The 27,720-nt window shown below is 35.2% G+C and overlaps 1 protein-coding gene and 1 pseudogene across 1 annotated transcript in view; one reads left to right on the top strand and one right to left on the bottom strand.

Annotated features, from left to right (window-relative positions):
- The first annotated feature begins 1,635 nt into the window (after positions 1-1,635).
- The window catches only part of LOC148944620 (uncharacterized), a 97,610-nt gene continuing 71,525 nt past the window's right edge, over positions 1,636-27,720 (top strand). Inside the window, exons 1-3 of the mRNA XM_089100220.1 lie at positions 1,636-1,741; positions 22,374-22,640; positions 25,375-26,214. Of these exons, the coding sequence (XP_088956346.1) occupies positions 22,383-22,640; positions 25,375-26,214 (1,098 nt within the window). The 5' untranslated portion in view covers positions 1,636-1,741; positions 22,374-22,382. The remainder of the gene's footprint in view (positions 1,742-22,373; positions 22,641-25,374; positions 26,215-27,720) is intronic.
- Positions 7,452-9,410, bottom strand: LOC148944621 (uncharacterized; annotated as a pseudogene).

The raw sequence follows: 27,720 nt of genomic DNA, 5'->3' as shown, positions 1-27,720 counted from the left end.
CTAAAGTTTGCTCTTGCTCACTTTGTGTTACAGCTTACGACAAACAATAGTATAGACAAACTTCATTACATAAAACGCCAACTCACTTCAATTTAAATCAACTTGGTAAACAATAAATGCTTAAATATTGCAAATTTTAGCTCACATCCATAGTTCTGTGAATAAGCTTCAATACACGAACTTCAATTAACTAAGGAACAAAAGTTTGCTCTTCCCTTTTTTATTTTACAGCTTACGATATACAGTGGTATAGACAAACTTTATTACATAAACAAGTTTTAATGAATGTTCTTGACCATTTGATGTCTTTGCTAAAATACCTGAACAGACTATCTTTACGTCTTAACAGTCGTGTATATGGGATTGATTTTTGTCTTTTTATTCTGACGGAAAGTCAATGGAAGCTAGTGAAATGGTTTTAGAATCGCTCAAGAGAGAAAAAAAGAGCAAGTGAAAATTTTCACGTATTTTTGGCCCAGTGAAATAGTAACTTGTATATTTCAAATATGTTCCATTTCCCCGGTTTTCGGCCGTTGATGCTCCAGGGGGATTTTGTTCTGCTACCGTAGTCTGTACTTGAACCTATCAGGGATGAGGTTCACTTAAGAAAAGTTTCTGTATCAATGCACATAATTGACGAAGCCTAATCTATTGACGAAACAGAAATTTGAACAAGTCAAAAATCCGTTACCAGAAGCTTCAAAAACAAAATAATTCATCATTATATTCTTAAAAAAGAAAGTATCCGAACGGTAAATTCTATAAAAAGAAAATTTCGAACATTTACTTCTAAAAACAAAAAATATCAACATTATTTTTTTTAAATCGAAAAAAAATTAATTAGAAAAAATTAATTAAACATTCATGGTTGAGCAAAAGTAAAGTTAAAATACTAATTTTTGAAAAAAAACTAAACTTTAAACACTAATTTCGAAAAAAACAACCACTTTTTTCTGAAAAAAGAAAAATAATGTGAGTTTGTGTGTATTTATGTGTGTGTGTATCTTTTTGTTTGTGCATGTGCACGTGTGTGTGTGTGTGTGCGCGCGCAAGTGTTTGTGTGTGTATTTGCGTGTGAAATGAAAGCTTCTGATCAATATGATGTTAAAGGTGTCTACAAAAATGTAAAAAAACAAGGTTGCTCCCCCCCCCCGACCACAGTTTGGCCCACCAGCTGAAACTTAGTCTCTTCGAAAATCTTGTCAAAACTAAGATAAACCAGCATAATTCAAGCATCAACAGAAACAAATCATTATTTTAGTACATATTTACCTTTATAGTACTATAAGTTACCTTTATATAGTACTATAAAGTACCTTTATAGTACTTTTAAAGTAGTAAATAGTACATTTATGGTATCAAACGGCTTATTTTTTTAGTTTTTACTGTCATTTTCACTTGATTTGGGAAAATCGGCTCCAAATTTGCCCCTCCCCCAAGGATTCTGACGAAATTATGCCCCTGTTAATGAGCAGTAAAAAAAAATAGAACTTATCCAACACAGCTCAGGATACCAGAGTTTTCAGTTGGCTAAATTCGATATGTGCCCAAAACACCGAACAAAACAGCGGTATTCTACTATGCTGCTATCATCAATTGTTTCTGTGAAATGGCAATATTGTAAATATCCGAATTTTTAGAGCATGCCTTTTTCAGACAGATGAGGTGTTAAGTAGGCCTAGGCTAGCCTTACCTAAGCCAGATAACAAGTGCTGACAAGCTTCTGAAGCATTTAAAACAAGTAATATTCAAGCCTCTATTTTCAGATCAGCCCAGTAGGCCTATGAGATCTTCAAGTTTGATAAATTGTGGAACTAGGCCTATTTTACCTTAATTTTCTGCTATCAGTTTCTTTTTCTCTAGGTCTAATTCTGAAAATGCAATTCATGCTATTAGAGTAAAATTTCAAGCCATATGAATGTTCTTTTTTCAAAATTTAGGAAATGTATTTTCATATCTTTAAAACCTTATAGGCTAAATTGGGATTGAGTAAATTTGTGAAGCTGAAAACAATTTTGTTGCACTTCATTTAAGCAGAAGATGTATTTTGCAAGGTTTCATTTTTATAACCCACAGATTTTAAAGGTCAGGACCCTCTAGAGAGAGAAGGAGTGAAGGTAGGTACTTCAAAATACCTTCCCAGGACATACTTTTAGCCTATAGACCCATCCCTGAAAGATTCATGTTCCTAACTTAACACCTTTCCAAGACAGCCAAAAGTTGCTAAAGTAGAATTTTACCCTTAATGACTAGCCTATTTATGCTCTTTCATAATTCAAAAATGATTTCTAAGGCAAATAAAATTCTTGAGTCCTTAAATGGCTAAAAAAGCTCAGAACAACCCATAGAAACCAAACATCCACCACATGGCTAATATGGGAGTAGGCTAAACTTCATTTGTGATGCAAATGGATGTTAGCCTATATTTAGATTGAGGATGCAATTCTTGGTATTTATTTGCACACTAGGGGGGTGGGGGTATATATTCTGTGAATATATAGGCTCTAAGAAATTCATGAATTTCTTAGAAAAACAAGGACATAAGTGAAGATGAAGGCCCCCCCCCCCTGCAAAATGTGTTAACTAAGATTATTCTCCATATTATGGAGTAAGAATTGTCTTCTTAATATGATTCCTTGTGCCCAGCTGGACTCTTGTGCTTAAAATACTGGTTGGCTGGTTGGCGAATTTAAATATTTGTATATATATACACTGTCAAATTAGCCATCTGGTGGTATCCCATAGAAATCTAAAGTTGAAAATGTGTTTCTATAAAGACTGTTGATAATATTTTGCAGTTTGTATTATTGAGTTACAAATAAAGTGAACTTACTACTCAATGCCTTTTTTTATGCTCTTTACAAATATAATAATCATTTTTGTTGCAAATGAATCTTACCCCCACTCAATTGGGGGTAAGATTCCAATTAAGGGTATATATTTGCACATTAGGTGGGGTTTGGGGTAAAGTTTAAACTTTACCTCTCATTTGCATCAGAAATAAACTTTACCCCCACCCTCCCTAATGTTTAAATATATACCTTGAATAGGTATATATTGGGGTGTGGGTAAAATTCATTTGTGAAAAATATGACTATTATATTTAGAAAGAGCATGAAAAAAAAAAACAACAAGTGATAAGTTTACTTTATTAGTAAGTCAGTAATATGAACTGCAAAACATTTACCAAACTGTCTTATGAGAAAAAAATTGACATTTATAGCTGATTAAAGAATTGTGATTATTATTTTCCTTAGCACTAATAGTAAAATGCTATTTTGAAAACAAGTTTTGCAATTTTTCTTGACACAATCCAGAAACTCCTAAAAAGTTACACTGGTTTTGCTGGGACATCATTTTCAAAAGTTTTCAGGTTTTCTTCTTAAAAAGTTTGTGCATATTTGTTTTCAAAATAACAATTTACTGTTAAAGCCAAGCAAAATAATAATCATCATTCCTTAATTGCCTAAGACAGTTTTTTTTAGAAACATATTTTTTTACTTTTGGTTTCTATGGGCTGTTTTACCTTTTATTGAGGGCTCAAAATGTAATTTCATCCAGAAGTAATTATTGAATTATGAAAGAGCATAAAAAAAAGGCACCAAGTGATGTACTCATAGCGCTTGTATGATATAATGCCAACTACTTGAAAAGTGAAGTTTGGTTAATCCTAATGAAATTTACATAAGTATAATAAAATATAGGTAACTTTCTAGGTAGCACTATAATTTAGCTAAAATGAAAGTGAAAATGTCATTTGATGCCTTTTTTATGCTCTTTTGTAATTCAATAATTGCTTCTGGGGCTAGTTGCATCTTGAGCTCTTAAAGGGGCCCCAAAGATATTTCATTTGGTAAATTTCTTGGTGGCCCTATAATTTAGCTAGGATGAAAGTGAAAACTTTATTTGATGTCTTTTTTATGCTCTTTCATAATTCAATAATTGCTTCTTTTGCAAATTGCATCTTGAGCCCTTAAAGGGACCCCAAATGTGTTTCATTTTTCTAACCACACATAGAAGTTATAGCCTATCCTGCAAAATACTTGATTTTCAATTCAAACCATTTCAAGTTTTTCAAATGCCACCAACAAAAATAGTGCTGAATTTTGTGATTTAAAACTTTGCTGTCAACAATTTAGGGTATATTCCAATTCAGGGTATATATTTGCACATTAGGGGGGTGGGGTAAAGTTCATGGTAAATTTGCAGTGGGCCATATAATTTAGCTAGGATGAAAGTGGAAAAATCATTTGATGCTTTTTTTATGCTCTTTCATAACTCATATAAAATACTTTTGGGGGCCATTTATGGGCTCAAGATGCAATTTGCAAAAAAAGCAATCATTGAATTATGAAAGAGCTTAAAAAAAGACATCAAATGATGTTTTCACTTTCATCCTAGCTAAATTATATGGCCACCTAGAAATTCACCTTTCATTTTTGTAACTGCACAAAAAAGTTATCAAAACTAGTTAAGTTAATGAAAAGTGGTTAAGAACATATAACTAGTTTATAAATAAGTTGTTCAAGAGTAATATATTCCAAAAATACTTATTGATAACAATTCAAACCTCATTTATTAGGCAACTCAAATATACTGTTTTCCTTCTGTTTCAATTTTTTCAAATGTCATCAACAAAAATAGTGCTGAATTTTGAGATTTGAAACTTTGCTGTTGACAATTCAGTGCATATATTTGCACGTTAGGGGGGTGAAGGTGGGTAAATTTCATGATAAATTTGCTGTTGACCATATAATTTAGCTAGGATGAAAGTGCAAACATCATTTGATGCTTTTTTTTATGCCTTTTCATAATTCATGTAAAATAGATTCTGGGCCCCTTTAAGGGTAATTGTCTTTATTGTTCCCGCTCAATTTTCGAAACTGGTCTTACAGATCTTGGTAACGCCACTGCTTGTATCTCGTCGATAGCAAACCCGGTATGAGACTATTGACAGAAACATAATTAGTCTTCGACACCTGGGCTCTTTTTGTTAATCCAGTTTAACGCAGGAGAAAAAAACAAAAGTAAAAGCACGTTAGATTCTATGAAGATCAAATTAGATGAGCAGGTTAGGATATGTAGAAGAAAATATAACCACTTCTGAACTAAAAATTGTATTTTTTTGCATATGAAATTAATCTTGATTGGGTCACTTTGGGAAAAAAAGAGCCATTGTTTACGTATAGTATTTGTTACTGGGAAGTATGCATACATTTTTAGGATGGGGTAGGGGAGAATTTTCTGCTGGGATAACTTTCCAAGGGTAGAATTTTCCATGTGGAAGGAAGTTCGGGGGGGGGGGTGAACTTTAACGGGGAAATTTTATCATGGGGGACTCTCCCGTAATTCATGTACGAAATTATTTTTATATGTCTTGTTTTAGCTTTACTGACTCAATTTTACCCACTGAGATGTTGAGGGTAATTGTCCTGGTTAAATTTTCACCGGGATTTAACTGTCTATAGGATATTTTTGTGGGGAGGTGATTTTTCCGTGTAGATTTAGCCAGATTTTCTGGCATTATTTAAAAAAATGATCAGAAATTAAGTAAAAAAATAAATACTCATTTATTTATTTGTTTATGCATGTATGTATTTGTAAATTTTTCCCCCTCAACGGCTCCATATTTTTGTTTTAAATTGGCACCCTGGTATATTTTGCCTGAAAAAAAAACATCTAGATGGGTCACAAGCTTGAGAAATTTTTTAAGAGCCCTAATTTCAAAAAATAATTCATATGAGTAATGTCATATATATGAACATATTTCAAAAGCACAAATACGTCATTTCCGCGTCAGGAGCTGTTCTTTCATTTTTAGTATCTATGGCTCATGTAAAAATAAACAAAAACATGGCTAAGTATAAAATACCAAATGTAATGATACTATTTACAAAAGATATTTCCAGCAGTTTGATAATATCTCAAGGACATAAACATAAATTAACTATTGCTCAAAATGAACAAACTAGAGCATCAAATGAGACAAGATCAAGAGGACGACCTTAAAAAACGTAAATCCGCAATCTGTGAAAATGAACATTCTAGATCATCAAATGTGACATGACTAATCCAAGCAGCTAAGGCAAAGGGTATTGAAAAAAATATCTGATGATAAAGAAAATGAATAAAAAAAAATATGTCGTTAGAATACTGGCGAAAAATACAATTATGAGTCGAAAACGAAATTGAAGAAAAAAGAAATAAGCGTTAATAGTTAAACGGCAGCGAAAATTACAATGACTCAAAAACGAAACTGAAATATAAAGAAATGCGTGGTTAAAAGATAAGCAGCAGTGGAAATTGCAACGAGTCAAAAACGAAAGTGATGCGGTCACTGAAAAAAAATTCTAAAGTAATGATGAACGAAATTGAAGAACAAAGACATATGCAGTTAAAAGATAAGCGGCAAGGGAAAAAAGTGCAACAGCAAGGGAAAAAAGTGAAGTACAAAAAATGCGGTTACAAGACACACTACAATGGAAATCAGGACGAATCAAAAATTAAAGTGAAGAACAAAGAAATATGTGGCTAAAAGATATGTAACAGTGGAGATATTGGAAGAAATATTGCGAGACACAAAAAACTATGCCAAAGGTTACATGAAAATGTCCAGGATAATGTAAATCAGCTTGCTGCTTCAATGGAGCAACAGCCATGGATACGAGACAAGTGACAATGAAAATCGATATATGTAAAAGCCTGTCTATCACATCACAAATAAAAAATTGTTAAACACATGCAAAAAGTCAAGGATGATGTAAATCAACCTCCTGCTTCACTGTAGCAACAGCATTGGATATGAGACAAGTGACGATGAAAATGGTGGAAAGAAAAAGATGGAATATCGAGTGGCTTTCCACTCTCTGAAATCATGTACACCAGGCAGTGCTTACCAAGCGTGGTGGGAGTGTGCAAAGAACGGCGGGCCTCTGAGAGCTATGCCAAGAGTGTTGGAACTATGCCAAGCATGGTGGATATGGGGCAAGCCTGGTAAAAGGACACGACTTTGATCATCACAGCAAGCTGGGATTATGCATTATACACTTACTAATTAAAATTAAAGAGCCGTAATAATCACATCACTGTCACATCACATCAAAAATACAAGTACATCAAAATGCATCACATAAAATACATCAAACACAAAGATTCATTTATTCCAAATCAGACCAAAATATTTCTTCAAAACCGCTGTTTTCATGCGCTGAATGACTGGTGGATTCTTCGTTGTCTCCCGATCCCTTCTGTGTATTTTTCCTGTTGTCCACGTCAACTAAACTTGACCTTCTTTTCTTCCCTCTTTTGGTTTCTTGAGACAAGCTTGGCTCTCTGATGTTCATATCCTCTGAGACCATAGGCTCTCTGATTTCCTTATTCCTTACCAACCGCGAGTCTAAAATTTCAGGTAGGCTAGTAAGGATTCATTCCAGAAAGCTTCAAGCTTTGGAAATACTTTCGCCCAGTATTCTTTTGACCGGTGAACTGTAATTATTTCCCAGTCATCAATGGAGTTAAAAACTATTAAGTGGCATATCTTTCTATATAGTATCTCGAGTTGGCCTTGTATCTGGGAAAAATACCTATGATTTTTTTTTAACTGAAGACATTCTCTGGATAATTCAATAAAAAATCCTTTGACTAGATTTTTGGACTGAGCAGCATCATAAATGGTTTTGAATTCTGGTATATTATGTACAGTTTTTATCTCTATAGGTGTGCCATCAGAGAGCAATCCATCTACAGATGCACCAAGATATTGATGTTGTGGATGCACACTAAGTCCTATTTCATCTCCCTTTATGACATTTAAGTTGAATTTCTTTTCATACGCTTCTAGAGCAACTACTTCTAAATCCAAACCCTTTTTCATAAGGGCAGAGCAGAATCTAGGTGCCAAATTTCGAATTTGCTTAACAATTGGGGCAACTCTAGTGCTATTTTTTCTAGTTGCAATTCTATGAAAATAACTGCTCGTTATTCTCCTAGATCTCTCTTCAACCCAGTTCTCATTTTTTGATTGCCCCTTGGTATTATAAAACAAACGGCTAATACTGGCACTATCCAATTTTAAATGTTGCTTAGTATATTTTTGTCTGGCTGAGCTTATTTTATCAGAAGTCATATCTGGCTTATTGCAGTTTGGTCCATAGTCCCGATCGCCAAAGTTGTTATTTCTGTTTTTTAACTTAGCAAAATGTTTTCCTCCAAGAGAACTATAATAACTGGTCAAATTACGTTTAGATCTTAAGCGATGTTCTGCTGTTTTTTTTGCAATACTTTTTCGTCAAGCAAGAAGGACTGGACCTAAAAATATTTTTCCAAGCTAATTGATGCCATTTCGGACCTGAATTATAAGCAAGGCTGGCTCCATTTACTCTTGCTTGGTATGAACCTCCCTTAGACCGGCTTATTTGCTTTCCCCCGATGAACTTTGCAACAACTGACATGTAGCTTTCAGCTAAGTTTGTAGTTGCGTCATTTCGGAGCTGCTCTGATTTTCGACACACAACCTCTACCCCTGTCATAACATCCTCAAACACGTGCATGGGCAGAGTATTCCACCGACTTTCTATTTTGTCATTAATGAATTTAGGGCAACCGGAATCGCATTTTATGTGGTTTCCAAAAACATGGTACGAACCTCTTTTTAACAGGTTCTTCAATTCTTGCGCTGTTCCATTATTTTCGGAATTTATTTTGATCGAACCTCTTAAATTTTTGGTCAATTGTTGGATAATTCCTCTGGGAAGAAATTTTGGGTACAACCCTTTCTTATTTTTGCACAAGTTATATAGATGCGTTGTATAGTTCTTTGTGACGTGATTGGCACATTCATCTTTCCGTATGTTTGAACTGTAAGAGACACACTGTTTTAGCTTATAAAAAACACTTGAATCACTGTCACCAATAAGCTCTAAAAACTGTAATCCATGCATCTTTTCACTGGAACGAAAGCCTTCAACTAGAATGTCTGTTTCCATGCTCTTCGAATTTCCGTTATAGTTCAGAAAGCAGAAATGGTCTTTAGGACTTACTTTAGAGTTTGCAGAAGAAAAACACATATAACAGTATTTATTTTTTATGCCAACATATAACAGTTTTTTCGTAAATGCATCTATGATAACCGCAACACATCCTTTGGCTGAATAATCATGCCCTTTGCTACGCTTATTCCACCCTCCATCACATATCACTTTTGTCCAGTATGAGTCCTCTTTATACCTATCTTCATGAATGGCTAATTGTAAGGCCTCTCGTCCATTTACTCGCAAAATTTCCGACAAACTATTCATCCAAGCACTACCCAGCTGTCTTTCAATACGGGAATAAACTATTTGCGACATTGGCTTCACTCCAAGCACTCCGATGAGTTCACACAGTGTAGAATATCCACCTCCAGTGCCCATGGCTCCCCAAACGGCCTTCAAATTCAAGCAACCTTTTAAAATTGAGTCTTTTTTTGAGAAAGTAACTTGTTTACTTTCTGTAGTAAAGCTTGAAAAATATTATTTTACACTTGTTACTGGACATTCTGGTTCATTTTTAATCCTCTTTTCCCAGTTACACTTTTTACATTTAACTTTCACTTCAGTTTGCAGGCCTTTCTTTTGTAATTGTTTTATTATCAAATTTTCATATGAGAGTCTACAACTAATCTTGTGTGCGAATACAGAAGCTACTTCACTGAGGAAATGTCTTAGATTTGCAATGCAGTTTCCATCTGGAATTCCAGATAAGTCAATATCGGTAAATGTTGCCGACCCATTGATAGCAGAAGAACCTCCACCGCTTCCCAACTGCTTTACTTCGTTTAGTTTAGGATTTACTGAAAGTTCTTCTGTAATTTCAGATAAGGTTGAAAAATAATCTTTTTGTTCTCCAAGCTGTTCCTTCCTAAAAATAAAAAATGAAACATAAAAAAGGAATGCTGGTTGATAAACCCATCATTCACAACATATATACACATAAGGGAAGTAATTATTGATGTATTGGAAACACTACTACTGTTAACAACTCACCGCAGCACTAAGTCACCTGAGGCCAACACAGCTACACACGCTCCCAATCCATCTTATTCTATTCAAAGCCCCCTTTTTACACCCTCCTTGGAAGTTCCCATTTCCCTTGAATCTTTCTTAATGACATCATTCCATTCCAACTACAGACGACCTGGTTTTCGTTTAGCCCTAGGTGGTTGGCCGAAAATAAAAAATCTTCAGCAGTCTGTCATCTCTCATCCGCACAACGTGCCCTAGCCATCTCAAACTTTCTCTCATTATAGTCTTAGAAAGAGGGATTTGACCACACTGGGACAAATCCGGATTGACTACTCTCTCTTAATTTATTAACATGTCAATACAACATTTTATTATCATGCCGTCTAGCTGCATCTTCCAGATCCTCGGCAATTTCAGCCAAGGTCTCCACTTCACACCTCCTGAGTTCATATTTTATGCTTTCTCCACTTTCATTACATTTTTATTTTCATATGATCCATTGGAAGTGCTCTGTTTTATACAACTCATAAGGATAGACATAACTTTACAAATCTCAGGAATAGCTCAAGGATAGATTTATGTTTGTTCCCTTTAGAAACTACTATAAAAAAAAGCCAAAGTAAAGCTTATTGCATATCATTATATACCAGAACTCCACTGACAAGGCCCTGGGATGTCTTCTTCATAGCTTCACAAGTGTGATAGCTGGAAACCAGGGGCTAGAAAGGCCCCCTACTCCCCCTCCTCGCCCAAAAAACAAAGCTAAAAAACTTTCAAGCAAGTTTGCTTCCTCTATTGGATATCCTGGAGGCAAGTAGTTAATCTTCCTCCAAATCATAAAACATCCTTTCACCTGAAACAGAAATTTGTATTGTTTGTGTAGAGCTGGTAACATTTTTCTGCATCCTCCTCCATAAAATTACATTGTACGTGTCTGGGAAGCCTAATATGAATTTGTCTCCTAACCATTGTACATATAAAAACAAAGTTTTTTTCCATAAATTTTAGATTGAAGGGGATGTAAAACCAGAACCCATCGGAAGCAATTTTAAAAGCTTCTGGACTGGATGGAATGAACATAGCATATGTAATATTTTGTTGCTGGTATTTTAAATTCAGCCACCTTCTGTTTATATTTTTCTTCCTCATGGCTAAAATGTCTTTTTGACGGTTTCTATCCCAAAGTCATAATGATATACAAAACAGAATCCAATCAGAATTGCGGGTTTTCTTCCAATTGGCTGACGAAATAGCGCTACCAAGCGGGAAACAGTGGATATATAAGGTAAAAATCGAGCAATTTTTTTATTTGTATTTTTTTGCTTTTGTATTTAATTTAAATTGTGGTAGACATCAGACACTTTCTGTAATCATTGTAGATTATAGAATTTGCATACTGTCAAAAATTCTAGTCATTGGAGCACATTTCATGCCTTATAGCAAGAAAATAATAAAAACTAAAAATAATTTTTTGCACCAAAAAAAAAAAAATTAATAATTCTGTAAACAACATTTTTTTTTTAAATACCAGTAGATTCAACTGAAAAAATATATACTTTCATTTCCCATCTACTAAATTTTTATTCAACAAAATAAAATAACTTGTTTTCTTTTTTTCGACAAAAGTAAACAAATATATAGAAAAAGTTAAACCAACATTATTTTACTTTCTAACTCGGGATTCGTCAAAAAAAAAAATCAGCGCAAAATCACTTATATCGCAGCAGTTATTCCCGATTTCCTAGCATAGGGAAAATAGCATTAGCCACTAATAAAGACGATTAGCCTTAAAGGCTCAAAATGCAGTTAGCCCCAGAAGCAATTATTGAATTATGAAAGAGCATAAAAAAGACATCAAATGACATTTTCACTTTCATCTTAGCTAAATTGTAGTGCCACCTAGAAATTTACCAAAATATAATGCTTTAGAAACAAATTTGGGCTATATATTTGCACATTGGGGGGGGGGGGGGGCAGGGGTAAAGCATTGTGGGTCTGCATGCAAAATGTGTTAGCTACAATTGTTCTGCATGTTATGAACTAAGAATTGTTTTCTAACTTAAAATTGTCCAAATACTATACCCCCCCCTGCCTCTAATGTGTAAATATATACCCCAATTTTATATTTCCCATCTATTCTGTTGTTTGTTTTTGTCTTATCTCACACTAAGCTGAAAGAAAATAGCAAAAGAAACCTGTTTACAGCACATCAATGGATTAACAACATGAGTGGTTGGCACTATATAATACAAGTACCATATTCACTTTTGCCTAGCTAAATTATGTTGAAAACTGCAAATTGACCATTTCAATTTCAAACATATATGCATATATATTGAATCAGAGAATAAATCTTAGAAGGGGAGAGGAGGCTCAAAGGTAAAGGTGGAGGAGTTTACATTACTGACTGACAAATAAGGTGAACGTACCACACATTGCCTTTTTAAGCTCTTTCTGAGTGTAATAGTTTTACTCAGAAATTCAATTTCAAGCCCTTTAAGGACCCTCATAGATAATACCTTTTTCTCTTATTCTTGGCTATATGGAAGGGTTAAAAATAACATGCTAACATGCTAATCATAAGTGCAGCAATAACTGCAACCTAGTAAAAGACAAACACAGCCCATAGTAACCCAAAAATAGCCTGAAGCCCCTAAAAATGGTGTTAGATCTGAACACAAAGTGTACTATTAGCCAGATAAAATAAAAGAATTACATCTGGATTGCTTATCTATGCTGTTTTCATCACGGTTGCTTTTCTGTCAATGCACCCCACCTGCTAATGGTCCTAGATATAGCTCTACTATTATCTGTCTTTGTTATTTCTTATCTTGTGATATGTAATGTTTTCTTTATTTAGTGATCAGTTAGCTCACATTCTTGACCTGGTGAAAACAGTATTCCCAAAGATCTTAATACAATTGTTGGAAAAAAAATACTGCTTGAAACAATTTAATATATAACTAGCAATTGAAGGAAACATGATAATCTGATTAATAGAAATATGGTGCATCTGAAAAACTAAGAATAGCTTTGTTTAAGTGTTTTTTATATTTATTTTTTGTATGTTGTAGAGCTATGTCTTTGACCATCAGGGGAAGGGGGATGTCATGAATTGAGAAAAGCAATCTTAGAGTTTAGAATGAGCAATACTAGGGCAAGGCTGTACCCAGAGGGGGCTGGGGGTTAGGGGGTTTCACCCCCCCCCCCTGAACTGTTTGTCTGACTTGTAAAAACATAACATAAATGGATATAAACAAATTTTGTTTGCATTTTTTAAGGTTTTTGTATACCCCTCCCCCCCCCCCCAATTTTTTTTTTAGTAAAACCTCCTCCGAAGATAAATCCTGGGTATGGCCTTGTACTAGGGTACTATATACAATAAACAAAACCCATTGATCTTGAATTTATCCTTCTATTCTGACCATGTTTTTTATATAATTAGAAAAAAGATATCCAACTTTTCTGACTGTTTTGCAATGGTGTGATGTTGTGTACTTGAAGGAAATTCCAGTAATCAAGAGGTGCAATAATTTAAGCAATAAAGAAAATCAGATAAATATGTTATTTATGACCATATCAAGCCCCTCTAGGAAATGGGGGATATTATCACAATAAAATTGTTAAATTTGGAAAGAGCTTGATTGGGAAATTACTTCTGGTACCAATCTTGTATTATTAATAATAATTTATTGTTACCCTCTGTGCATAACAAAGATAAACTAAGAGGAGTATGAAAAGGACACTGACAAAACTTACATACAAATATTGAAAACTTAACTAACATGGATACTTAAAAGGGAGTTTTGCCTAATGATCTGTTGCTACCTGGAGTAACCTCTCAGCAGAGGTTATCTCTCAAAACCCCTTGCTTGAGACCTTCCAGCAAAGGGACAACAAGTATATTAATGCTCAGAATAAAATAAAGAAACTACTAGGACTAGCTCCTTACAAAAAAAATAAATTTTCAAATGTTGATAAATCCATTTAAATACCTAATTTAAGGTGTTATGTTGAGAACTAGCTCCTTATTATCATTGTTAATGGAGTCATTCAGATTGTAAGTTAAATATAACGCTGAATAAAGTCAATTTGAAATGGAAACATGCAACATTTTGTTTATAGCTTAGGACTATATCTTGCCCAGTTAGGGATGCTGTGATGTGATTCTTTGTTATTTTCATTAGTGCATTTGGAAATAGCATTGAATGCTAAAATTGAATGTTGATGACATAAGACAAGCCAAGGCAAAAGAAGAAGTTTTTGTCCCACCACCTGAACAATCAAAAGAAACAAAGGTGGTTGTCAATGCCTTCTATACTTTGTGAAACTATAAGCCTGGACTAGATAGATCATTGGAAGAAAAAGAAGTGTTTTTTCCACCACCTGAATAATTGAAATAAACAAAGGCTCGACAATATGTCTTACATGATGACAAAAGACAAACAGAGGCAAAAGTTAAAGGTCCAATAAAATAAAATTAATTTTAAAAAGGCACCACTTCTAATTTAAGGTCTATTTGAACCCCCCCCCCCCGAAATGTCCAAGAAAATTGCTTTTTTCAACACTTTGACCTCTTTATGAAACTATCATATTTTAAGCTTACCAAATCACAAGGTCACTATAATTACTGACTTAGCTTAGGTCAGCTCAGCACTGGCTTAGGTCAGTTTGTATCTAACACTGAAACAATGAGGAAGGGACAAGCGGATAACGATTTATTTTGATACTTTCAAGGGAAAAGGCCTGCAATAGAAAGCCTGGACACCTGGCAACCAGAGCCAGAATGCGAATCTCAGAACAGGTACATTAGGGCAAAAGACCAGTATCCAATTGAGCAAAACTGTGTAAAACTAAAACCCTCACATCTTGTTACCAAATAGGAATAGAGACGAATTGCATATGTCACTGAATAGCTAAAAACCTAAGCTATGCATCAATATAGTTATTAGTAAAATTATTCTAGATTAAATGCTTGAAATTATTAGTTTATTGACTAATAATTGATGAAAAAATAACAAAATTAGTTTTTCAAGATATATATAAAAACTGACCCCCCTTTTTTTATGCCAAATAAATCCTTAAATAAAATATAGCTACAATTTATTTTCCAATCAAGCCAAAACTAATTGTCTGGTATAAAGAAGAGGTTGCTTTATTACCCATGATAAAAATGTTAGTTTCAGAGATGTCAAGTTAGTTGTACTGAGTGCCTGACTGTTTTATCTTGAAAAACTGTTAGTGAACTGGGGACTGTTGTCTTAGGACTCTTAGGTATAGCTTCGGAAACACCTTGTACCAGTTCTAACCTCGAAAGTTTTCTCCAGGGATGATGACTCATCAACGCAGGAGACCTCCCAAGGCAGCAATCATCTTCAGATCCTACAAAACGACATTGGACAAGCTGTCAACAGGGCCTGTGATTTAGACATTACTGCGAAGTTGCAGTTACTTGAATCTCCATGACTGCCAGACAAGAGCTAATTGTTTCCAACATCAGGCAAACATTATTTAAGGCTTCAGCAAAACTTGATGGCTCGTTTTCCTTGGCTTGTTGTACTAGGATAAATTTAAGGGTGCTTTCTGCAAATACTGTGTAATCATTGCAGCTGAATGCTCTGGTAAAGGAAATCACCAAAGGCTTGGAGCACTGGTCCTAAAACCATTTACAGAATGGAAAGACGCAATTAAAGTTCTTGCTTGTCACAGTACATTGAATTTCCATATAGGAAGTGCTGTACTTGCAGAGGGCTTTGTAGCTGTACAGAAAGGTAAGCGCAACAATATTCTCTTCAAGTTAGATGATGCTCAAAAAGCCCAAGCAAAAGAAAATTGCATGAGACTCAAACTAGTTGTAGAAACTATTGTTTCTGTTATCAACAGCAGCTAGCCCTTTGTGGTATGAATGATCACAGTCCTCTGCATCCCAAACAAAAAGAACCAGCTTTAAACAATGGAAATTTCCATGCTCTTTTGAGAATGACAATGCAATGTGGTGATGACGAGCTGAAATGGGATATTTCTGTCTCCAGTGTTGCAAAATAAGCTTATTGGTGTTTGTGGAAGGATGATTCAAGCTGACATTGTTAAAAGGGTAAACGAAAGTGTGTGCTATTTGGTTTTAGCAGATGAAACATCTGATATAAGAAACACAGAGCAGCTGTCCATTCGTATTTGGTATGTTTCAAACAGAGCTTTGCACAAATATTAGAAACCTTGAAAAACTATGGTTTGGATTTGAGCAAGCTTGTAGGACAGGGATATGACAGAGCAGCTGCTATGAGTTGGTGCCTGAGAGGCACTCAAGCTTGGATTAGACAGCAGTACCCACAAGCAATTTATGTCCACTGTGAAGCACATACGCTCAACCTGACGATCGCTTCAGCTTGCTCCATTCCAGTCATGAAAACGTGTTTAGGACAACATCTCTGATCTCCAACTTTTTTGGCTCATCCCCCTCCTGTACCCAGGTACTCAAAGACAGAATTCGACAATGCATGTCAGAACCTTGAAAAACTACTCTCAATACCCTTTGTGAAACACGGTGGGTGGAGAGACACGGTGCCGTTAACCGCGTTGTGGAGCTCTAAAAGCCAATTTTAGAAGTACTGGAAGAGCTTCAAGAAGGAAATGTGAATGCTGAGACTTCCGCAAAGGCCCATCAGTTAATAAGCTCAATGAAGCAAGGACAGTTTCTAACCAGTTTATTCATAGCAAAAGAACTCTTTGGTCTTATGTTGCCGCTGTGTAAAGTTCTTCAAGCTGTTGACTGTGACTTGGTGCTTGCATGCGACCACGTTGAAACTGTGGTGCTGACAGTTGTGGGCCTACGCGAGGACGCAGATTCTTCGTTCGACTCATTGTATTCAAAACTTGAAGATTTTGCCAGAGATCTGAAGATAGAATTGAAGTTTCCAAGAGTTGTTCCTTGTCGAAACGACCACTATGAAATCAGTTCGCTGAAAGAAGCATACAGAGCTTCCATATACATTCCATTCATGGACTACTTCATGTCAGAACTCAAGGAGAGATTTACGGTGGATTGCACAATTTTGACAACTTTAAGCGGCTTCATACCTGCAAACTTAGACAAAAGAAATTTGTCTGACACAGCAATCCATGAGAATACTGATATTTACTCCAATCTTTTACCAGAGCCAGATCCCGAAGCCACAAACTGAAATTGTAGAAAACTAAGTGGCAGAACGTTAACAACAAACAAAGATCAGTCTCGGCTTTGGCTGCACTTGATACGTGCAATGCTGATTTCTTTCTAAACATCAGTTGCCTTCTTACAATTTTAGCTACTTGGCCTGTTTCAACTGCTACACCAGAAAAGACTTTCTCTACCCTGCGACAGCTTAAGACATGGCTACGAAATGCAACCGATGAAGAATGTTTGAGAGGTCTGGCGTTACTGTCAGTGCACAGGAATGTTGCTATTGACACTGATACATTTATTGACATGTTCACAACTCAAAAACACGTCGAATTGGTTTTGTTCTGTGAATTCATTTTGCAACTATTACGTTTCTTAACTTCAATATACAGTGTTTTATGTTCCTATGTATTGTCTTCTTTTACCAATAGACATGGATTAGGTCCAACCCGAGGAGACCCCCCCCCCCCTTCCGAAATAATTTCCTGGATACGGCCTTGCTAATATGAACTATTTGGAGGTTTTAGAAAACTGAAGAACATAATAAAAACTTTTAGCTGATAGACAATATTTTTTAGCTTCCCATAAGAAAGTATAATTTTGTTGTTTTTGCTTCATGTGCTTCAGCATTCTAGGAGAACTCAAATCGTTTGGCAAAAAAAAAAAAATTAAAACAGAAGTGAGTAAAAAAAAGTCAAGATTTAGTAGTTTAATGTACAGCTTAGGGTCTTTATTAACAAGCTGGAAAATGTAGTTCAATATAAAACTTTATTATCTTTGCACTATCAAATTAATTCAAAATTTTTACCATTAAAGAAACAACAAAAACATATAAATTGAAAAGACAGGGGATGATAATTAACTTTTTATTCCAAATAAGAAAACAATAAAAATAAAAAATCCAAAGAAGAGAAAATCGAGAATAGGGTTTTTATAAGGCCAGCAAAAATACTGGAAGAAAGAAAACACATATTTGAAGAGGACAACTGTTTCCCTTCTTTAGCCCTATAAGAGAAAGTCTCAAAAAAAAATTGCAATATCATGAATGATTGCTTCTATGCTTCTATTGCTTTTCTGCTTATGCTTCTAGTGCCTGTATATGCTTGCAGTTGCATATTTGGCTTTTTGTTCTAGATGCCTGGATTTTAATAAACTAATAATCTGGTAGAAAATTATAAATATGCTATTTTTTTTTTTTTAGCAAAAATGCTAAAATGGTCAGAATTTCTTATTCCAGATAAACAAGCAATAGTTTAAGTAAATAATGTGAAAGGCATGTGAATGTGAATAGGCATGTAAATGTAATATTATAATTTACACAGAAAAAGATTGTCACAATGAAAGATTGTCAAGCCCTCTCCCGATCTTCTAGGGCTCTTGGTTCAATATGATCATCGCCTGGGAAAGGGATAAAAACAACACACTCCCGTGGTCTTCCTTTGGCAAATAATACAAAGCTAAAAATTTTTGTTGATGCAAGCTTGAAACCTATACAGTAAGGCTCTCTGATTGTTTTGTAGCTAGGGAGGGGGATGATGCCTCAAAGGGCGCATTTTAATGTCATCCTAACTCTCATTGAGTCTTCAGATAAATACATAATTCTTTTTAAGGAAGGGAGATGAAAATGGAAATTGATATATATTCCTCTTCATTTGCAGGAATATTTCCCGTCTACGCCATTATAATAAAAGTAAAGAGTAACATTGAATCCCGAAACTAGCAGAATTCAGTATAGTAGGAAGGCTGCCCCCACTTCATCCTCAGTCTCTCCTTCCTGATTGTAGAAACTTTGTAGGATGCTCATTAGATTGGAAATGGTATAGTAATGCAAACTCCAGAGATTTATAGTCCTTTTTAGGTCGAAAGTGACTGGAAACAAACCAACCCGTTTCCTAAAACCGTTTTTATATCTGGCCCTTCTGTCATCCCTTAGGATATCTCATCAACATTTCGAGGCAACTATTTTGTACTTTCTCTGCGGCTGCTCAATTTGCGTGTGGGGTAATTTACCAGGGAAATTTCCTGAGGGGAAATTTCCAGGGGATGGGCGGCCCCCATGGCTAAAAGGGCTGAAATGGGTAGCACTAAAAAGGGGAATTGTGAATCTCTGGCTACTGGTCTTCCATCATGTAGATTTGTATGGTACCCTTTTTTTATAATTTTTACTCCAGAAATTCACCAAAAGCCATTTTTGGTGGCATTAGGTTTAGTTATCAATTGGAATTATGGTGGATTTGTGTTAGAGTTATAATGGAGTTATCAAGACGTATTTATTAAGGGGACGTAGATGTGATCAAGAGCTTTAAAATTGACCATTAAACATCTTTCTATTGTTAACTTTTTGTAATAGCATTGTTGAGATGTTGAATTTGTTCAAGGAAAACTGGTGCTACACAAAAGTATTTTATTTAGATATATGTAGATCCATGTTAAACACATCGGTTATTTGATTGGTATTAACAGTGCCAAACCCAGTAGAACACTACTGTAGGGGGAGGGGGGGGGGTGATTTCCGAGTAGGTTTCCAATTGACGTGGTAAGTTTAGTGTAATACTCCTATCAATGGCTCAGCAACAATACATTCTAAATGCACAGTGCCCGTTTGTAGAGTGTTCATATCTTGAGGGCCCGAGAAGTCCAATACAATTACACCATGAGCTTTTGAAAACATAGAATTGGTTATTCCGTTTTGGAATACTGCAATCTGGAGATTGAATAGTCAAATTGTGCAGGGTAATGTACGATTTATTAAACGACATGTTGTACAGATAGATCCTATTCACTTTACAAACAATATTGGAAAGTCCAACAAATTAACGTGGAGAGGCAGTCCACCATCCTATGGCACTGGCACTATTCACAAAAGCCAATGCAAGATTTAAAGGGATTTTGCAGCTGATAAATGAACGATCAGTGTAGGTTTGTGAATCGCACTATGTCGTTGATTGGTGATTGTGTGAGGTACATGTAGTTTGATATTGTTCTCACTGACTCTCAATTTTTCAATTGCCGGGGCAACAGAACTCATACCCTGCTGTTTTTGGACATGATGTTTTGCCAAGGTGAGAGTGACTGATTTATTGTGTATGCCTGAAATCAATTTTCACAAAATGAAATTAGATGGAGCGAGTCTTAATTCTATGTCCACATTAACATTTGACGGCAATCACTGGGATATTTTAAAGATTTCATGATTTCCAGCCATATTGAATACAGTACTTTTGCATTTTTAAGGGCAAACATAACTCCGTATCTGTAGTATATTCACACCCCATGGCTCAACATCTCAATTTATTACAGGACTTTGGAGTCATCAGCATGAATTGTATGTAACTTGTATAGTTTTGTAGATTGTTGCTTGTGCTCACTAGTCTTCCATTTACACAGACACTAATCTGATTATTGTGCAATGCACAACTTTCATTGGGCAGACCTTCAGCAAGAGTCGGCATTTCATTGGTAGATTTCTTGACTGCCACATGCAAATCTTTATACGTGGAAAACAAATCCTCAAAATAGTCATCATGGAAAAAAGATTGAAAATTAATATTTTGATAGAGTGGTTGCTTTGGGTAGAATTGTTCATAGTAGCTGCGCTTTACGCTTGCATCAACACTTTCTCCTGTGAAGAAATTTAGACATGAACTAATTACCGGGTGGGATTCCTTGAGGGAAAGATATGTCATCTCTGCCTCTTGCTTAAGAGAAGAAATACTTTTTGGATCTGATAATTTTCCGTCTTTGTCATTTCTTTTTTTTCTGTTGTTGTTTTTTTCGACTGTGATAGCTGTGATGTCTTTCCTTTCTGTCCTGAGTAGAGACTGATCAGTAAGGAGGTAGCTTTTGAGTTTTACAAAACTTTTCCACTTTGTTGGGATTTTAGTTGGTCATTGAGTGCTCGGGCAGAGGATAAAAAATTTTCTGAAATTGTTTCTTTCAAATTCTTGCCAGAACCCCATCATGTACCGTGGAGATCGTAAAATCTGTAGCAGCTGGTACAATTTACTTTTTAACCAGATGTAATGCGGAGTGAAATAACCTAGCAACCCAATTGCCGAGACCATAGACCAATGCTGACATACAGACATACAACCCTTATAATACCCCATTGTCAGGGTCTAAGAGCAGAAACATAGTGATCAATGTCAGGGCAAGCGAAGGTAATTTTTTTACTAGCCATCTTGAACGTGTCAAAAAGGACATGTAATTACCATCAAACCTTTTGTTATCACTAAAAGGTTCCCAAATTCCGTTCCTAGTATTAGCTAACAGAGTTCAAAATACAAAGTGTTTACAGGAACATATATGAGTTGTCTTATATTGTAGTGATTAACGTGATCTTGAGTGGTTTTCCATTTAAGAAACAATAGGAGGGGAATATTACTATTGCCAGTTTTGAGGGCTCAAGGGATGAAGCAGAAATAAATATATAACTATCTGAGGAGAAGCTGGGTGTATAGTTTGCATAAATTAATAACACTAATTTATTTGCACCCTCTGTACCCAAAAATGTGCGCTAAGGGATTAAATAAAAAGAAAAAAAAATCTAAGCACAGGAGACACACACAAACGAGAACAAGAACTACTAAGGGAAAGTAATAAACAGCAAAAAATACGAGGACTCAGGCCTCAGCAGGGACTCGAAAAAAAAACATGAACTTAAAGAAAAAGCAATTTTACTTCTAGGTTAATGCATAAAGGTGTCCCAACATTATCTTCAACGTCTTTCAAAATTACATTCGAACCTACCTGTAGTCTTGATATATGCGTTATGTTCACCTTCGCTGCTAAATACAATTGTTCATCCATTTTAAATCTACCTAAAAGATATTACATATTTGCCAGACATTTCCTCCCACTCAAAGGTCAATTGGCATCCCTTTGCATTTTCTACTGTCACGTTAGTGACTCTTGTCTTCATATAATCAATTTCCGTTATATCAGCAACATAGAGCCGTTTAATAAATGTTATAACAAGAAAGATTTTTTTCTATATAAATAAGAGGGAATCACAGCTTATTGAGCTCTGTAGCATAGTGAGTAAATGATCAATTAATCGGTATCAATAAGCGCTTTTGAACGCAATTCAATAATCTTAATTGTCTATTGAACGCCAAAAATGATGAATTCGGTTGCATTAAGCTTATTGAAAACAGGTCTAACCCATTCTTTTTCCGTGTCTTCTTTTCTTATAAACATAGTTTTTTTTTCAGGAGCAAAATATGGAATGCGATTATGAGAAAGCGAGGAATAATACAATGTGTATTTTAACTGTTAGTCCAGATGGCCTATCGTTGTCAAGATTTCTGAAGGAGTATTCAGAAACTATATCTGAAACATTCCCTTACCGAGAGCTTGGATATAAGACCCCATTAGATTGCCTTAGGTCGTTCAAAAATGTGCTAAATATCATAAACAATCCCCGTGGAAACGATCCTCTTTTGGTGGCTATCCCAGAAAATGAAGTTAGACATATGAGGGTGAGTAGTTTTTGTATGTGACAAAATAAACTTAATTTTCCTAATTGCAGATAATAAAAACGTGTAGCAACCTGGTAATGATTTATATTGTAAGGTAGGCTTCTTGAGGAAGCTAAGGGATTTTTTTTTTCAATTTTTTATCGTATATATGACTTGGTTCTAGCATCTCCAAGAACACTAAATTGCAAATCGACTGTCTCATAATTTTTAAGAACACTTTACATGCAAGAACACTAAATTGCAAATTGGCTCTCTCATAATTTTTGCCATATGTCATTTTGGCTTTTTAGGACCAAGATTTACCTTTTGCAACTTAAAATGTCACAAAAGGCTTTGGCTTTTTAGGACTAAGATTTTCCTTTTGTGACTTAAAATGTCAATAAGTGGTAGCAGAAGGTTAAACAGATATTAAGCAGAGTACTTTTGGATAAAGAAATAGACTGTACAGTGATATTCAAGCTTTTGGGTGTAGCCTATGAGTGAATGCGAAATTTTTAGCTAGTAAATCCATGAGTATTTCACTGTCTATTCAAAACGAAGAGTACTAAACTATTGGAAAACTAGAAGAAATAATAAATAGATGCAAATACTACGAAGATAAAATAAATACAAAACCGGTATAATTCACAAAGGCAAAGTTAGTAACAAAAGGAAGAAAAGATAATAACTCCAAAAAAACGTACAGTTAAAAATTATTCTAAAATCCGTTATGAGCCTTTTTAACATATCAAAGTGTATCAATATTAAATATATTAGCCTCTTAAAACTGGTTCAGGATTCCCAGAGTATAACAGTAAAAACAAGAAAATAAAATAGATAAAAGTCCAAGTTCTTCATCCTTAGGACTGAATAGGCTGTGTGTGATTCTGGTGTCTCTTCTCCACGAGCAAGTATCGACAATTTAGATTTGGGTCTTTTTTTTACACCCCTTCTAGCCTAGAAATACATAATTTTAGCCCTGCATTTTTTCTAACTCTGCAGGTAGCGGGTGAGGACGGGTTAGAACAAGGCAAATGCTTTGGATTAAATTATTCAGGCCCAGGCCTGGTTGGGAACTAATGTATATTTTGTATATTTTAATCACTGTATATAAGTAATATAACAGTAAGATCACGGCTCATTGATTTTTGGCACTACATACTCGGTGATTACAAACAGCTCCTCCCATTTAATCTGCCATCAACGGTCCAGTGTATATTACCCTGGAACGCGTATTTTCGCAGAAACTTTCTCAAAATGCCTTTGAAACCAACTCGAGACTTCGAGACCTACTTGTAAATTCTAAAAACACTTAATATTACTTTTGCGTCATTTATTGTTGATTTTTATGTATGTATTGGGATAAATAAATTTAAAATTAGGTTCTTTAAAATTCAGTGTTACAAAGGTGAAACCAAGTTTCACGTTCAAGAGAAATCTGACTTGTCTACCCGTGAAAAAATAGAATGTCGCTTATGTTTATACTTGTTTAAATGTTTTCTGTAGAACTTGCATCTCGGTCCGGCTGTCTGGCCAAACCTAACTGATTCCGAAGGCATTCCTTTTCACGAAGAAAAGTATTCCACTTAAGGACTAATAAGGATGGTCTCCCAACTCTAGGACCCTGATCTACACTAGTAAGAATCAATCCACGAGCAATGTCCCTTTTGAAGTACAGAACAGACATATGCTGAGCATTTGTCTCATTGTACTGTTGGCTATGTATCAGCCAGGCGTTGTTCACAGCCATGTCAAAAAAGTAAACCGTAATTCTCGTATGTCATTATAGCGAATATCAGTCCCTTAAAGTTCAAGGAGTATTTCCCCAAGATCTACCCAAGACATCGATTTGTTGTAGTCATGGACGATTTGGGCCAATCAACTTCGACATAGTTCCTAGTTGTACCATCCCATTTTCGTCACTTATCAAAGAGGGTGACTGCACAGTATGACGAAGCCAAATAGACTGATTTGTTGTCATACCATCTTATGAGATTTGACCCCTGGAAACCCAGTACGGTAACTCCTTTGCAACTAACCACTTTACTGTAATCCCGTTGCTTTACAACCGTTTTCTGTGGATATCAACTTTAAGTAACTTACTGTAGCTAATGTAAAGTTACAGGTGTTTACAACCTGGAATCCACCACTCTATGAATTCTGTGTTGAAGAAATGTTCTCTAAGCATCCAATGAATCGCAAACAAATGATACACATGTGTTGCATTTCTAAGCGTAACAACATTGATTAGTAAAAGTAAGGTAAATAAAATGGTGCTGGACTTTACAGTCCCTACTGGTGGTGCTGATCTCCGTTGCATGGTCCTTCGGCCAGAGAGTGCAGCGGCGGACTGAGGGCCAGCCATTCTGTGCTTTCCCACACCATTCCTGTTCACCTTCCCTAGATTTCTCCAGGTATCCGTATATAGCTGTGTCGACTCTGGCTGAGCTTATAGTTACCCCAGTAACCCCGTTCCAAACCAGATAACCAGCGATAACAGTCTAGCGTGCTAAACATTCGTCTAGTAGGGATGTCACTCGGCTAGGACGACTGATTGGTTGTTAAAATTGATTGGATGCCAAAAAACAGAACAAAGTTAGTTTTAGGCAAAAGCAGTGTGTTTTGAGATCTTTTCTGTGCTTGGTTGTGCTTGGTTTATCACAGAAGCTTCTGTGCTTGGTATCAAAGGGTTGATGCAAGGGTTGCGCAAAGGGTTTCTCATTTTATGTGCATCTAATATATTTCTTTCTTGTAGAAACTTGTCGCACAGCAGAAATCTACGTCAAAACAGTCCAAAATAATCAGAAGTATTTATCTTAATATTGGGAAGCGTTTAAACGGACAAGGAATTTCAATGACCAATTGTGAGCCAAGGAGAAAAATGGAAGAAGGAACACCCATTAAATCGAATGAGGGAGAAAGTCGACTTGACGTTCCAAAAGTCGTTGTTCAGCCCCAAAGACAAATAGTAGAACTCTCAACTAGTGCAAGTAATCAAGAATATAATGTAATTGAAGAGTCTCTAGATGATAATGTTCCAAAAACACTAGATGAGTTGAAAACCAATATCAAATTATTAATGTCTCGTCATCCTGAAGGTATACAACTTCATTCATTTAATGAATGCTATCAAGAACTGTTTTGTCATACCATTAATCCACGTTTTTATGGAATGACGAACCTTAAAGGGCTACTCATCAATTTTAGCCCTTTTATAAAAGTACAAGGCGAAAATGTGGTTTTGACCTGTGAAGAAGACATTGAAGAAAAGCTGAAAACAGCCCACCGTCAAAAGTTGAAAGCATTAAAAAAGCGCATACTCTCCATTTGTGAAAAATATCGAGAAAAGGGTGTTCTCCTCACTGAGTTATCTGCTATTCATAAAGAAATCTATGAAACCAGGATTAAACCAAGCGATTTTGGTTTTGCCAATCTTTCTGAAATATTATTGGAATTCAGAAGTGAAGTCAAATTGGAAGATTCAGAAAAAGGCTGTGTTATTTATGAATCTGGCTATAGGCCCAAATGGATGAAAAGGATATTAGTGCCCAATTTACCAGCTTCAGTTCAAAATCGCATTGAAACTGTTCTCAAGGTAAGAATAATTATGATTCATAACATTAGGAGAATAAACACACATGTGCTCGTTAAGTGGAATTAATTCGCGATTATTTTTTTTTTTTGGGGGGGGGGGAGGGTCAAATACACTTTTTAGTAGGTAATTTCAAAAACCACACTGTCTTTCTATGACGATAAATAACAGTTTAAATACGAGATAAATCCTTTTATTAGAACTGTTCACTTATGACTCTGGCATAATTTTGCAAAAGTATTTTTGGGTCTAAATTTCTAATCTTTAGTGACTTTAATTGATTTTTGGGTGATGATTCCCATCTTCATCTACTTTGATGTAGAACAATCGGTCAGAGTGATCAAAATAAAGCTTACAATCAAAAAGGAAAGAAGGCTAAAATGAAGATCATTTTCCTGTACTTCCATGTTAAAAATTTCGCCTATATTCAATTGGTTTATTTTTGTCAAGTTTTTCCTCAAAATTGTCACTTTATTCCTTAAGCGTATTTTAGAAAGGAAAGCTAAATAACCGATTTTGTGACGTTGTCGATACTAATACTCAGCAATAAGTTCCGACTGGCAAGGAAATACAATTTCTGAAGGAAAACAACTCCACCTTTTTTAAAACCCTTTTTGGTTCTTTTGTTAGAAATATTAAGCCAATAAAATGAATAAAAACTTTCTGAGTCACAAAACTTCTTAACATAGTCCCGCTTTTAAAAATCTTTGTGAAATTTGAAGCCTGTAAAATGAACGAAAAGTTAAACCCCTCCTGATTAGTTCATTTCTGTAAAATTTTAAGCCAATCAAAAGAAAGAAAAGTTTCCAAGTCACGGTACTTACAAGTAGTCCCACTTTGCAGTGTACACTCTCTGTTTCTCGTTATAAAAACCGCGTTTTCAAATATAATCTTCATTAAGTAATGGAAATGTACTTTGGATAAAACTGAAAAATTGTTAATACTTCTGTTTCCTTGAATTAGACGTTTAAAGATGGCTCTGCGGGAGAAGGATGTTTTTTCAGTCCATTCTTTACTTCTTTGGGAAATAAATGTCAATTCAGATATTAATTGTAGCCGCAAATATGAGAGCACTTTAAAGTAATTCCCTCACCTTATTTATTGCTTGAATGTGTGCTGTTTAGAAAAAAAAATCGTACTTTAAAAAGAATATTTATTGCAATATTTGTCCATTTATTTATTGAATTGTTTAGTCCTAACCTTTGTTAACTGCTGTGTTAACTTTAATCTTCTGGGCACTAGCCAAATTTTTGGAGTAAATATTTCCAAAATGTTTTTTTGTCCATCTTTGAAAATTGTTGAGATTGAAACTTTTGGGAATAAATACAGCCCAAATTGTGGGCATAAATAGGTTTTTACCAGCTTCTACGCCCACCCTACAACTGTTGGATTTAATAGTGGTATTTTAAGGCTTAAGTAATGTTAAGAGTTAACTTTACTGTCATTGAAACGTTATACAGGGGCGACAATTCAAGACAATGTAGGGAAGGGGGGAGACCCTCAAAATCT

Source organism: Artemia sp. Qi Xiang Cuo, chromosome 14, assembly GCF_049724085.1.
Source record: "Artemia sp. Qi Xiang Cuo chromosome 14, ASM4972408v1, whole genome shotgun sequence".
NCBI classification, from domain to species: Eukaryota; Metazoa; Arthropoda; class Branchiopoda; order Anostraca; family Artemiidae; genus Artemia; species Artemia sp. Qi Xiang Cuo.
This window is presented reverse-complemented; position numbering and strand designations above follow the sequence as displayed.